The 13,771-nt window shown below is 39.1% G+C and overlaps 1 protein-coding gene across 1 annotated transcript in view; it reads right to left on the bottom strand.

Annotated features, from left to right (window-relative positions):
- Window positions 1-756: 756 nt before the first annotated feature.
- The window catches only part of LOC126419897 (uncharacterized), a 38,758-nt gene continuing 25,743 nt past the window's right edge, over window positions 757-13,771 (bottom strand). The window contains exon 2 of the mRNA XM_050087161.1: window positions 757-1,460. Coding sequence (XP_049943118.1) covers window positions 940-1,460 — 521 coding nt within the window. The 3' untranslated portion in view covers window positions 757-939. The remainder of the gene's footprint in view (window positions 1,461-13,771) is intronic.

The following is a 13,771-nucleotide window of genomic DNA, read 5'->3' as shown; positions in this document are numbered from 1 at the left end:
AGGGCCATGCCATCTAGTTTATTGTTTTAAGTAAAGTCACTTAACTGCTATCTGCACACTTTCTGATAGGCAAAGCAAGTGATATCATCAATATACTGCAGCCCTGGAGAAGAGGCATGTAAGTATTGTACTCTTGCTATTCTAGCAGACTACAGCAAATTATTATTATTATTATTATTATTACTCAAGATATTGCTGTTCCAGATGTAACTCATAACTGACAAGCCAAGGGGAAATAAAAAAATGCTTCAAAATGCCAGGTCATAACATTGATGGTGGTAAAAGTGTTTATAGTACTGAACGAAAGGTATTATAGTGATACCTATTGTTATTATCTTTCTTCAATATAAATTAATGGATTATTTTTGTATGTTTCCTGATTTTTATAAGAAACTAGAAAACATGGAGAATTGTTGAGTTTCTTTTAGTTTAATTTAGTCATTTTGTGAGTTGATGTTTAGTGAATTTTATCAGTGCCAGCAATTTCATATTATTTGAGTAAAATCAAACAATGGAAAATGCAGGATGGAATAACGACAATATTATAAAAAGGATAGTTGCAATTCACCGTACAGCGGATAACAGTAATTCACAATTACTAATAAATTCCTTATACTGTTTCTAGGTTATACTGCAACTTAACTAATGGTTAAACAGGGCACTTATTTCTGAAGCCGAGATCAGAATAATATGAAGATACTCGCGAAAACACCAAAATTAGTTGCTGGTATGGAGTGGTTCACATTGATATTCATGTTTCTTTTGTATGAATTTTCATTTATTTTATTACAAAATAGTTACAATTGCAATGTACTTTCAGTCGTTACAAGTTCTATGCCAAGAAAATGGTCGTATTATTTTGAAGTAGCAAGCTTAGCCAGAAGTTTGGTTAAACTGTAAACAGTCGCAAGAATGCTACATGTAATACATTCCAAATTATTAAGAGTTTCCCGAGTCCGCAGGTATTTGGTACACAATCTTGTTTAATGCGTTCATTATTGCCATACGAAATTCAAAATTTTGACGTTCTGTCATTCTCTGCATTTCAGGTACAAAAGACAGCAAGAAGCTTTTGTTAGCGTCGACATCTGCAGTTGTTTCCTGGTAATATGCCTCAACTTCGTCTGTGCTTTCTGTATAGCTAATAGCTCTACGTTTTTTCGTTGGAACCTCCTGTAGCGAGTACCCCTGCAGTTGAGTTGCTTCTTGTGACTGGTTGCTGAACCCTTCTGTGAAGTCCTCACTTAATTCTTCGGTAACATATTCTTCAGATGGTTCATGCTGGTACTTCACCAACGATTTTGTTGATCTTCTCGATGGCTGGAAAAAAGTCATCAACTCAAAATATGGATTTCTCTTTAGTCTGTTTGAAGGTATTGAACAAAGGCCATCCGCTTCTCTTCTCTTCTCCCGCGTGTAATAATCTCTGATAGACTTCCACTTCCTCTGTACTTCTTCAACTGAAACAAACACGAAATAACAGTATTAGAGTTATAAAGGCCTGCATTTGCTATACACGAATAGACGATATAAATCCATCGTTCATAACGAGACATCTTATCGAGTACTGACGATAATGTGAAAGTAACATCTACTTTATGCCTCGGTCACTATTTACTTAAATACACACCATTTTTCCATAGTAAAGCCACCATTAAGCATCAGCTGCACTTCCTTCTGATCAAATTTTGTGCAGTAACTGTGGCATGCTGCGCTGATTGTGAGATAAGAATGTCATATCTCGTTTCGACAGTTGTGAAAAATGTATGTTTTTTACAACATTGAAAGGTTTTTTTGCATATACATACAGAGAGAAAGTTATGTAATCTTAAGATTTCTTCAAGTGTTTTGATAGGTAAAAACACATAGTTAACAAAGAAATTAGTAGCAGTTCTGAAGTAATGCCGGATAAGATCTAAAAAGCAATATGAGGTGTGAAGAAGACACCAGGGATTATGATATTTCTATAGAGATGTTTAAAGGTGGAGAGAAAATTATACAAAAGGTACGTGCAAAATTTTTCTACAAAACATTTGTAAAAGTACAAATTCCCAAAATAATGGAATAATGGTGTCGTTATTACTCTTCGCAAGAGAAGTAACAAACAACACATAAAAATCTATAAAGCTATCAGTCTCCTCACTGTGACGTACAAATATGCGTTAACACCATCACCGACCACAGGAAAACATTAAGAGTTTTAAACAGTGGAAGCAACATGTCAGCATTATGAGTAGATGTAGAATGCGCCATTTGGAAGGATAATGTGTTTATAATTGTGCATTTACGTGCAATTTGTTGCCAAGCATTTTATATCTGATAATAGTGCATATGACGTTGAAACCAATCATATGTAATTAAAAATACATTTGTGATTGTGACAGCAAAAATTTAAACGACTAACAGTACTGCGATCACCACACCCCAGCGATGATGTGACAAGTTAAAATTTGGGAACAATACTGTGCCAGGCTTGGTAGCCACGCGCGTTAGCACGCCGGTTCTGGGATTCGCGGAGGCGCGCTGGCCCAGAACCGAAGCCGCGTACAACGACGAGGGCCGGTGTGCTGGCCAGCATGCAGGGCCGGCCTTAGCCATCCAGGTGCCCCGGGCGAGTCGTCCAGTTGGCGCCCTTTATTGTATAAATAGCGAACCTGGCAGTGCTTTGCAACACGGTATTTGACTGTTTTCTAGAAATCGTCTTAAGTGGTTAATGGCGTCATCTTATGATCATAACATGGTTTTTTCCATCGTAAATTTGAGTATTTTATTTTTTTAAATGGAAATGAAATCCAAATAATCTGAAAGCCCGCTAAGACGCTCCATGTGAGTCTTGTGTAGCCTGTGACGTCAGTCCAGCATGCTGCTGTCGCTGCCGTAACAGTCAGTATAGCAGTGATATATTGTTTGGGCATTCACGTTTTGGGAAATTGTCTAAAAATATTGCGTAGTACTGCACTGTACATCTACAACAACTCCAGAAAATTGTTTTTGCGTCTTCCAAACAAAGAAAAGATGCGTAAAATGTGGTTGAAACAGGCTCGTATATCCCAAATATTTCTTTTCTTTTCTGAAGCACCCCTGTACTAAAGCGAACAAAACAAAACAAAAATTATTCAAATTGGTCACGCCATTTCTTTGTTTTGGTGAGACTAACACACAACAATTGATTTTGATATATAGGAGGTAATATGTATAACGAAAAAACACTAATTTTGAATTGGGTACCATATTTTTATTGAATTTAATATAACTGTAAGCCATAAACCTATATTTTCTGTCAGTCATCTGAACACAAAACATATTACGCCTAATGAAAAACAATTATAAACGACTAAAATTTTACTTTTCTCGCTTTTCTGTCGGCAAAGTCTCTGATCAGATTAGCAAAGTCCAGGTTTTCTGCAACTTCATTTTCAATGGACAGTGAGGCCAAACTAGTTAGTCTTGTTTGAGACATTGTAGACCGCAAGTACGTATTTATTAACTTCAGTTTGGAAAAACTGCGTTCGCCGCTTGCGACAGTCACTGGTATTGTTAGCAAAATACGTAACTTTATCCAGATGTTGGGATATAACTCTTGAAGATTATGCTTTTTTATGAAGTTTAAGGCTTCAATAGGCGTTGCCTGGCTGTCTTCGAGATAGTGTTGCAGGCCTAAAATTTCGTCGCACAGCAAATTTCCATCAATATCTGACTTCATGTTGACAGTTAACTTTTCTTTTAATTTAGAACATCATTGTATTAGTTCTTCTTTATTTTGATTTTTTTTAATGTCAAACAAGAAACTCCACGTCGCAGAAAATTCTTGCATCTGTTCAAATCTTTCTTTCATGGATATGTGCACGGTGTCCAACAGTGCATTGAAAACTCTACTTTAAACTTCTCTTTTGGGTCAGTTATTTGATCATCAACAGCCTCTTCACCCGGCCTGCGTTTAATACGTCTTAATCGCATTTGTGGTTTAAATAATGGCTGCGTATCAAGATCCGAAGCCAGTTCAGTTGCTGTTACAATAGCTTGTTCGAAACCTGTTTGTCTATATGTTTCCAAATAAGAGCAACATTTGTCAAGGATTCCCATAAACTGGACAAAGTTGATTGTGGGTGACTGACTTGCTTTACTCACAACGTTAATTTGAAACAGAACATCATACCATGTCACGAGAGAAACAATGAAGCGGAAGTCTTTTAATTGTCCTCCTAGTGTTGTCGCTTCGTGTGACACCGCAGCATCGCTTTGTTCAGTAGCATCGGCCAAGGAAACCAAAGCGTCATGTATTTCGCATAATTGATAACGAACCGCTTTGACGCTATCAATTCGAGCTTCCCAGCGTGTGTCACTTACATTTTTCAGGGTGTATATCTTCAAATGGTCGGTCAAAATTTTCCATCTATTTACCGATCCAGCAAATAGATTAAACATTTTTTGTAACATTCCGAACAGTGTCACGGATTTTACTGATGATTTTGCCGCATCACACAATACCAAATTATAACTATGGCATCCACATGGCACAAAAAAAGCTAGTGGATTTAACTTCTTAATTCTGTTCTGGACGCCTTTATTTTTCCCCTTCATGTTCGCGCCGTTATCGTAGCCCTGTCCTCTGCAGTCATTAATGTTAAGGTCAAGATAACTCAATGTTTTTAAAATGCTTTCTGTGAGGCCTTCACCGGTTGTATCATCTATTTGCAGAAATGAGATGAAATGTTCTTTTACACTTACGCCATTCTCTGTTATGTCGGCGCATCTTAAAGTTATCGAAAGTTGTTCTTTGTGGCTTATATCTGGAGTACAGTCAGCTATGATTGCATAATACTTTGAACCCTTTATGCGGGATACGATTGTAGACATAACGTGTGATGCCATGAGTTCTATTAATTCATTTTGTATATTTTTGCCGCAATAATGGTCAGCCAAATCACCATTCAATGCCAGTCTGACGTGCTCTTCCATGACTGGATCAAACTTTGCCAATAACTGTACAAGACCTAAGAATTTTCCATTATTTGGGGTAAATAATTTATCTGATAACCCTCTGAATGCCATATTATTTTCAGCCAAATACAAAGTAATGTGCATCAATCTTTGAAGCGCATTGCTCCATCGTAAACTTTCTTTAGAAATTAGCTTTTGTTCTTCCTTGTCAACAGTTAATCCAGCTTTAAACCTGATTTCAGCTTCAGTCCATTGAGTAAATGCTTTTTTGTGGTTAGGACTATTTTCATGCAGTTTCAGAGCTTCACTTAGAAGTTTCCAATTTCTGAAACCCACAGTGGTAGTCAAATTAGTAGTTGACTTTAAATCAAACAGTCGACAACAAAAGCAAAAGACACTGTCGTTTGATACAGAATATACTAGCCACCGTCGTCTGATAGTTTCTTCGTTTGATAGTTTTCTTGTGTAATGAGTTGAAGGGAAATGACGCCCATTTTCATCTTTTGGAAAGTTATTTAGACATACTTGTGAGGGTCCACATATTATAATGCGATCTATATCTCTAGCATTAAGTACTTTTGGCCACGTACCTACATCAGAAACATTGTATTCTTTTATTGCAAGAACGTTGATACTTTCATCGACCACAGATGTCATGTGTTGATTTTGACTTGGAGAAATATCAGAGGATTCATGCAAAGATGTACTGTGCTGGTCAATTTGATCACCTTCAATAGGTGATTGTATATTTTTTGTGTATAATTGTTCACAGTCTGAAGAAATATTTGCTGATAAATGGACTTTTGATTCAATATCTGAAGTATTTGCCTTAGAATTTCCTTTGAGGTACTTACAAATATTCATGTGCTTTTTAGTTTCTTCAAGAACTTTTTCTTTTTCAGCTTTTCTTTTCCGATTTTCTGAACCAGAAAGCTTTTTTTTAATCATTTCCTTTTCTTCTGGCATGATTTAATAATTTGACAAATTATTGCTTGGACAATGCTCTATTTCGCGACCACAATATTCGATCTATAACAAATAAAGAAATTCACCTATCAGTAGACGTAACTAGAAAAAAACCTGAACTGAAAGATAAAAATGTTTTTCGCACATACCAGAAAATTAAAATGTTGACATAGTCACGACACTCGTTTCACTCACAATTATTCAGCCACGAAAACATGACCGCTGCCTCCGACTCTTACTGACAATTACTGACATGCGGGTGCAAATCGTAGCGCTGCCAACATATGCAGTCTAACAAACATTGTGTGGCGCTGTATTATTTCAGTAAGTTAGAGGAGAATTCTCTATGAATGCAGTGCACGCATTGCATGATCTATTAATTAATGTACATGAGTCATTAAGTCACAAATATTCGATATAAATACATTCGTATTAATTAAATCGTAATGTAATGTATATTTCACAGTCTGTATTTTCTTTTATTTGGAGCGACCGGTAGTTTCTGTTGTAAACGAGAGATGGTGCGGCTGCATGGGCTCTTCCTTGTTGCAGTTCTTGAAACAAATAAGAGAGGTGCTTTGGTAGAGCCCGTGCTAGCCCGCGTCAAACATGGATGGTTGCAGACAATGCGAAGATTGCATTCAGCATGATTTCTCTTCTGCTACCCCGAATTCATCGCGCATTCGTGAGATTAGCGACGTATGTTGAATGAGACTGAATAATATTTTAGTTTCGCGAAATGGGTGACTGTAAATTGTAATTTTTTTTTACATGCGTTTAGTACGTGGCGCCCCTTGGGCCCCGGCGCCCTGGGCGACCGCCCCAGTCGCCCCACCCTAAAGCCGGCGCTGCCAGCATGGATGCAGTTTTTAGGCGGTTTCCAATGTTTGACTGGGTGAATACTGGGACGATACCCACGTTCCACCTCTATTAAACGATTTCCAAATATCGAGAAAACTTTCAAATGGGATAACACTAGGCGCAGAAAGTTGGGATGCACAAATTCCGGAAAAATAAGAATAATTTGCAAGGTTTACAAATTTTTAGGTTTATGTAAAAATGTGTTAAATACATTTCAATGTTCCAATATTAAGGTAAACTTACCATCACTCGTACAAGAACACACATATCTACGTCTACATACATACAGTGCGTGGCGGATGTTAGCTTGTACTTCTGTTAGTAATCCGCTTTTCCTTTTGCACTAGCAAATGGCTTGAAGGAAAAAGGGACTGTGTATATTATTTTGCACGAATATTGATTTGTAATACTTTCTCTTCGTAGGGATCACACGAGATTTACACGGATGACTGTAGAATCTATCTGCAGTCTGCCTCTTCCCTCCAGGGAATCCCATTTGGGTTCACGGAGCACTTCCGTTATACTAGCGTGTAGATAGAGCCTACCAGTAACAAATCTATCAGCAAGCTTCTGTATTCTTTTGACGTCTTCCATTCTGCCGACCTGGCGGGGGCCCCAAACAAATGGGCAGCACTCAAGAGTGGGTTGCATAAGTGTTCTGTAAGCAGTCTACTTTAGAGAAGAGCAACCTTTACCTCGAATTCTCAATAAACGAAAGTCAGTCGACCATTCGACTTCCCTACAACTGACTTTACATGCTGTTCCATTTCATGTTGCTTTGCAATGTTACACTTTGATATAGAATCAATGTTTTTGTGTCAAGCAGCATACCACTAATACTGTATTCAAATATTACGGGATTGTGTTTCCTACTCATCTGCATTAACCTACATTTTCCCACGTTTAGGGAAAGTTGCTTTTCATCACACCAAATATAAATTCTATGCAGGTCATCTTGTATCCTCATACAATCTCTCAGTGACACTTTGCCATATACTAAAACGTCGTCAGCAAACAGTCAGAGATTACTGATCACCCTATCCATCAAGTTGCCTATGTGCAGGGCGATTATAATTAAACTTACGCTACTTGAGAGGGACTCCGTGAAAAACGAAAGATTGTGGGACAACGAAACATGGTAGAAAAACTTGTGCAATGTTCAGCTGTCAAGACACAGCTCGTTTACTGCTTGAAGGTCGCGCACTGCGTACAGTATTCTCAGCCATGACAATAGAAACTTCAACAATCTTTGGTGCAATTGACAGTCGGCACCCCCAGGAATTATTCCCAAAAAACAGTTAATTTGAACTTCCAAATCTTGTTCTTCAACCCTGGAGCGAAAAGTGGACTTCTCCATATTGCGTTAATGTGTCGATATTTGCGAAGAGCAGCAGCACAATTGCTGTTGTTGTGGTAAAACAGCTTTACGAGAAAAACCCTGCTCGCCTTGTCCAGATCCATGCTGTCTGCAACTGCAATACATACGGGTGCTTATGTTTCAACTACATGTCGCCGTACCAGTACCGGCGCCTAATAGCAAGTCATGACACTAACACTACCAACAACGCAAATCCCGCAGCGCACAGCCTTAGCGTCAGTGCATAAAGTTTGGAACCCGTATGGTAAATGGTTTTGCATTTGCACTAGTTCCACCTTGCATATATAGAACAAGAATGGTCCTACCACACTTCCCGTATGCTCTCCTGACGATGCATTTGTCTCACTGTTGCACGCCAAAAGTACGTAAGATGTACATGTATATGTAACAAAGGGAATTCCAAATGTAAACAGAAAGAAATCTGTAACAATGATGGCATCAGCAGTGGTGGACTAAGCCCGACGATCGCTGGGGGGGGGGGGGGGGGGGGGCAAACTAAACGAGTCCCACAGTTTATGTATTTGTAATGAACATTTCGTAAAAAATGAATAACACAGATGTAATGGCTGACAAAAAATCAAGTATTTATAATGTGTGTGCTCCACGCTCTAATAATTGTAATACAAATACTTGAAGCTGTAGGTGAGAATCTTAGACCACGAATCAGCATGTAGCATAGCAACCTTCAGACACAGTGTAAATGAGTAATAAATAATAGAATAAGAAAATTACCTCTTTTATACCTCTGGAAACAAAGCTTGTACAATTACAATTCTGTTACTTTCGTGACCTTTGTACGAGGTAGTAGTTATTACTGTTATTATTAGAGTACATGTTTTCGTGCCTTTATTTTATTGATATTCAACAACTTCATCCAAATTTATTTTATTTGAAGCTTTTCTTTCCGCTGACAAGATGGACTGATTGGCTAGTCGTTCTTGATTCATGGTAGAGTGAACATAATTTATTAGTTTCAGTTTAGAAAAACTTCTCTCGGATGATAAGACAGACACAAAAGGCGAAGAAGTACTGAATTATAAGTGATGTACATGATAATGACTCACTGAGGCTCTATTTAAATATAAATTGTAGGATTTATTGGGCCATGCATGTAGCAGCAAGTAGATGGCTACAATACCTTTTTATTTCTTGCAGCACCTGCACCATATCAAACTCGTAGTAAATTTCTACCAGATTCTCCACGGTACAGCCAGAGCATCATCGGAAGCATCAATATAAATTTTGTTTCAGTTATCTGGAAAATTTTGGTGATTTCCTTCATGGCTGTGTACCATTGTGAAAGTTCTTGTATAGGATGTCTATGCATTCAACTACTTTTTGAATCGATTATCGAACGTCACGAGCTAGTTCATCCAGTATTGTTTTGTTTACCTCCTCCTTCCTCATCGATCAATGTTAATGTCCATATCATTGCATTTTTTATGGTGAAAAGTAACAGCAGTGTCTATAACTGTAGTTCTTTCGGTGCCTAATATTTCACGCAGGGTTCATAACCTGAGCAGCATTTATTCAAAGACATTTTTGGAGACTGTAGATATGTTGGACTAGATTTACTTCCTCCAGTATCGTGTGCCAAAGAATGATGTAGGTCAAAAAGGTAAAACCACGTGCAGTTAGTTGGAAGGAACAAGGTTGTTGCAGATCTAGTATCAAAGTCTGCCTCAATTGGATCTTGCATGTCTTCCAACATACTCACAAGGGTTTCCATGTTTTCTTTTATGACTGACTGAATTGTAATGAACGCTCCTATACGTATCAGACAATGATTTTAAACTTTTTCCCACCTAAATGTAGCAGCCGAGAAAAAGACATATAACTTGTCTATAGCTCCAAAGCAGGTGATGCTAGAGGGAGCATATGAGGGTATATGAATTCCACACAGATTTAAAGAATGATTAGCACAGAGTCTGAACAAAGCGTTTCAACTGATTTCTCAAATTTTTCGTTGTAGTCTTACACATATGCCTGACAAGGACGCGGCATTGTCCTGATCTTATAATTTATAATCTGTGGTAAGTTCCTATGGGAGCAAACTGCTGAGGTCATCGGTCCCTTGGCTTACACACTACTTAATCTAACTTAACCAACTTACACTAAGGACAACACTCACAACCATGCCCGAGGGTGGACTCGAACCTCGGAAGGGGAAAGGGGGAGGGGGGGGGGGGGGGGGAACCGCGCGAATCATGGGGAGGCGGCGCCTATCGCGCGGCGTCCTGATCTTGAGCCCTGTACAATGCAATATGCAGCCTATCTTTTCCAGCTATTAATCTATATTTTTTGACATATCCTCGAGTCCATCTAGTTGAATTAAAAATTAATAAATGACTGGCAAGCCCTTCGCTGCATTTATGTGTGTATTTGTTAAGCCGTACTGATAGTACTCCTGTGTGGATAGCATAGGTACCAAAAAACGTCGCATATAAAATCCTGCATGTAGCACACAATTGGTTATTATTCTTCAGTTTTTAAGTTTCGTACAACGTTTCACAAAATTTCAAAACAATCTGAAAACACCCACTGCCAATTGGTATGACCTGATAAAACATAAGTACGTATCTATGTTTATATTTTATAAATGTATGGGGCTTGTAACTCCAAACTGTGTCTTATTTACTGAACAATGGACCCTAGAGATCTGGAGAGACCCCGCCCCCCCTCCCCTGCCAATACCATAAGCCTATGGTGGACCGCCCCTCCGCCCCCCTCTTAGACCACCTAACGCGTAATGGACAGTGACTGAAGCAGAAAATCGATATTACATGTGTATTATATGTTGCTGAGTATCTGCAAGAGCCGAAGTGGATGGTTACGGAAGACAAACCTTCCCTAGTGCATGTATACCATCACTAAAATAATCAGTGAAATCTTAACAAATTGAAAAACACACATCCACTAGTGAAGGTATACGAGGTGTGTGAGAAAAGTAATGCGAGTGATTTTTTTATCTATCGAACTTGTTAATTTTTTCAAACAACGATATTGTCCCCACTAATGCAGTTTCCTTCGGCAGCTATACGCAGGAGGAGTCGTTCCCAGTCTTGCCAGCAGCGCTGAAAGGTTTCAACTGGTAGTGCCCTTAACATGTCGGTCATATTCTTTTCAATGTTCTCCAGAATCCCTAAATGAAATCCTTTTAAAGCATTTTTCAGTTTCGGGAAAAAGTCACAGTGACTCAGATCAGGTTGTGGAACAAGAGGAACGTCTTGTGAGATAAAAAATTCCGTGATGGAAGTGGCCGTGTGACATGGGGCGTTGTCATGATGAAGCATACACTTCTCTGCAATGTCCGGTCTCACTCGATTCACGCTTTTCCTGAGCCTTTCAAGGACATCTTTGTAAAACACTTGGTTGAATGCTTGTCCTAGAGGAACAAATTCTTTACTCATAATACTCCTCCTGTTAACAAAGAAAATCAGCATTGTTTCAATCTTTGATTTGCTCATTTGGGATTTTTCCGGTCAAAGAGATGTCTGAATATATCACTCTTCACTTTGCCGCTTTGTCTTAGGATCGCACTACAAAAATCCATGATTCATCACCTGTGACCTCACGATTGAACTATTCGTGGTCATCAGAAGTCCTCTCAAGAAGATCGACGCACACGTTTCTTGGAGTGTCCTTCCGCTCAGTTGTGAGGTTTTTCGGCGCAAATCTTTCGTGCGTGCAAAACTTCGGACAAAATTTGATGTATGCCGAAAGAGTTGAAGTTTCACAAGTCAATGATTGAGTTGATTGAGTGGCAAAGTGGGTATAAGAGAAATACTACAATGGCATGACCACTGCATGTGGCCAACAGCTGATCGAAATAAATTTCTTTTTCTTGACTACTGGTCTGCGTATAAAAATCATACTCCTTCAGAGCGAACAATTCCTCCAAAAAATTGTATGACATTGCAGTTCATACCACCTGCAACCACTGGACAATTCAGCCTCTCGGTGTCTGTTTTCCTGGTGCCTACAAGACACACTATCGCACTATCTGCAGCTACGCCTTAAAGGATAGTCAGTTTCACGATAGGCTCCACGACTGACTGTTTCGTATTTGGTTGCATGTCATCAAGTTCCATCAGTTATCATCACCCCGTTACACCAATATGATCCTACACGCATTCTTTAAGAGTGAATACCAGCTGAACGTCCTGCACGGTTTGTAACTTCCAAGGAGTTCGCCTTCGATCTTGATGGTGCGAGCCTTTGTGGTCACTATGGTGTGTGATTTTTCATTCAGTGTTCATGGAGCAGGTTAATCTTTGAGGTTTTTTTTATCATTAGTTAGATGTCGACGATGTTGATTTTGTGAAATGTAATAGATGCATCTCGTAGAAGGCTGATTTCTGCACCTCCTGGACACTCATTTTCTGTCGCCCTCCTGATGCACGTGGTGAGTCTTTAGCAGCTGATATTTTTCTTGTCATAATTGTTAACACAACACTGTCAAATGAACCTTACTTATGACTGAAAGCGTGACTTCGCACTACATTCGGTTTGCCATCTCCATTTTGTTTCTTTGACATATTCGGTTTGCCATCTCCATCTTAGTTCAGGTCGCAGTTCAGTACTTGTCCTTTTAAGCCGCATATCGACTGAGCGCGGCTGCTACGTAAAACAGCTCGTGCGCCGCACATTCGTGTGTGTTCGCAAGCAGTCGATACGTGACTTCATTACGCAGCGGTTGTTCGCTGCTGATGCTGGTTACCCAGCGCGTGCGAGAACACCATGATTACGATTGTGCAGCGGTTGCCTTCGTACTGATGACTAACATCGTAAACAGTATTATAATCTCAGAGGAGAAAGTTCCAGCAGTGATAGCTGTTCCCCTGAGGCCAGTTGCAACGTCTCAATCGACAGGAAGCGGCCACTGAGATGCTTTTGCAAAAAGAAAACTGTGTTTTGCAACTCTAAGTGCCATGATGCATATCCGTGTTACAATAAACAAATTTGATATAAATGACTTTTTTTTGTTATTGCAACCATGGTTCACATTACTTACCCCTTGGCGGTGAAGGTGCACTAACCCTAGTAAATGTGTATTGTTTGACAAAATTGGAATCAATAATTCACTTTCACTAAAGGGCTTAGGGAAGGTGCACTATCACCAGTGATGGTATAACTCCCCTGAAACGCCTATTTGAACTATAACTTATGCAACTTGACTTTGGCACTTTTACACACAATTTACTGATGCCAGAAATAGTCCGCCAGGGGCTGTATTTTATGTAGTGACGAGCTGAGCCGAGAACATCGAAGAAACAATAACTTTTGTGCTCGAGAACAGAGAGGAATCAAATACACTACCGAGCACCGAGAAATATGTCCTTCAGATGAAAAGGCGCGCCTGTGTCCATAATCCGTGGTTTCATGTCAAATTCAGCGCCTCGAACGAAATCATGTTTAAGCAAAAGAAGGAATGTTACATCCGTTTCTGAAGTTGGTTTTCCATATAACATTTCAGGTTTTGCACAGAAACGAACTGTAGAAGCTTGGGCGACTACGAAAAATGTAGATAGCTCCGATATGAAAAATGAAGAGACATTTTGAGAAAAAAGAAGCAGTTGTATGAATATCAATACTTCAAGAGGAGAGCCAGGGCTAAGCAATGAG

Source organism: Schistocerca serialis, chromosome 9 (assembly GCF_023864345.2).
Source record: "Schistocerca serialis cubense isolate TAMUIC-IGC-003099 chromosome 9, iqSchSeri2.2, whole genome shotgun sequence".
Lineage (NCBI taxonomy): Eukaryota > Metazoa > Arthropoda > Insecta > Orthoptera > Acrididae > Schistocerca > Schistocerca serialis.
This window is presented reverse-complemented; position numbering and strand designations above follow the sequence as displayed.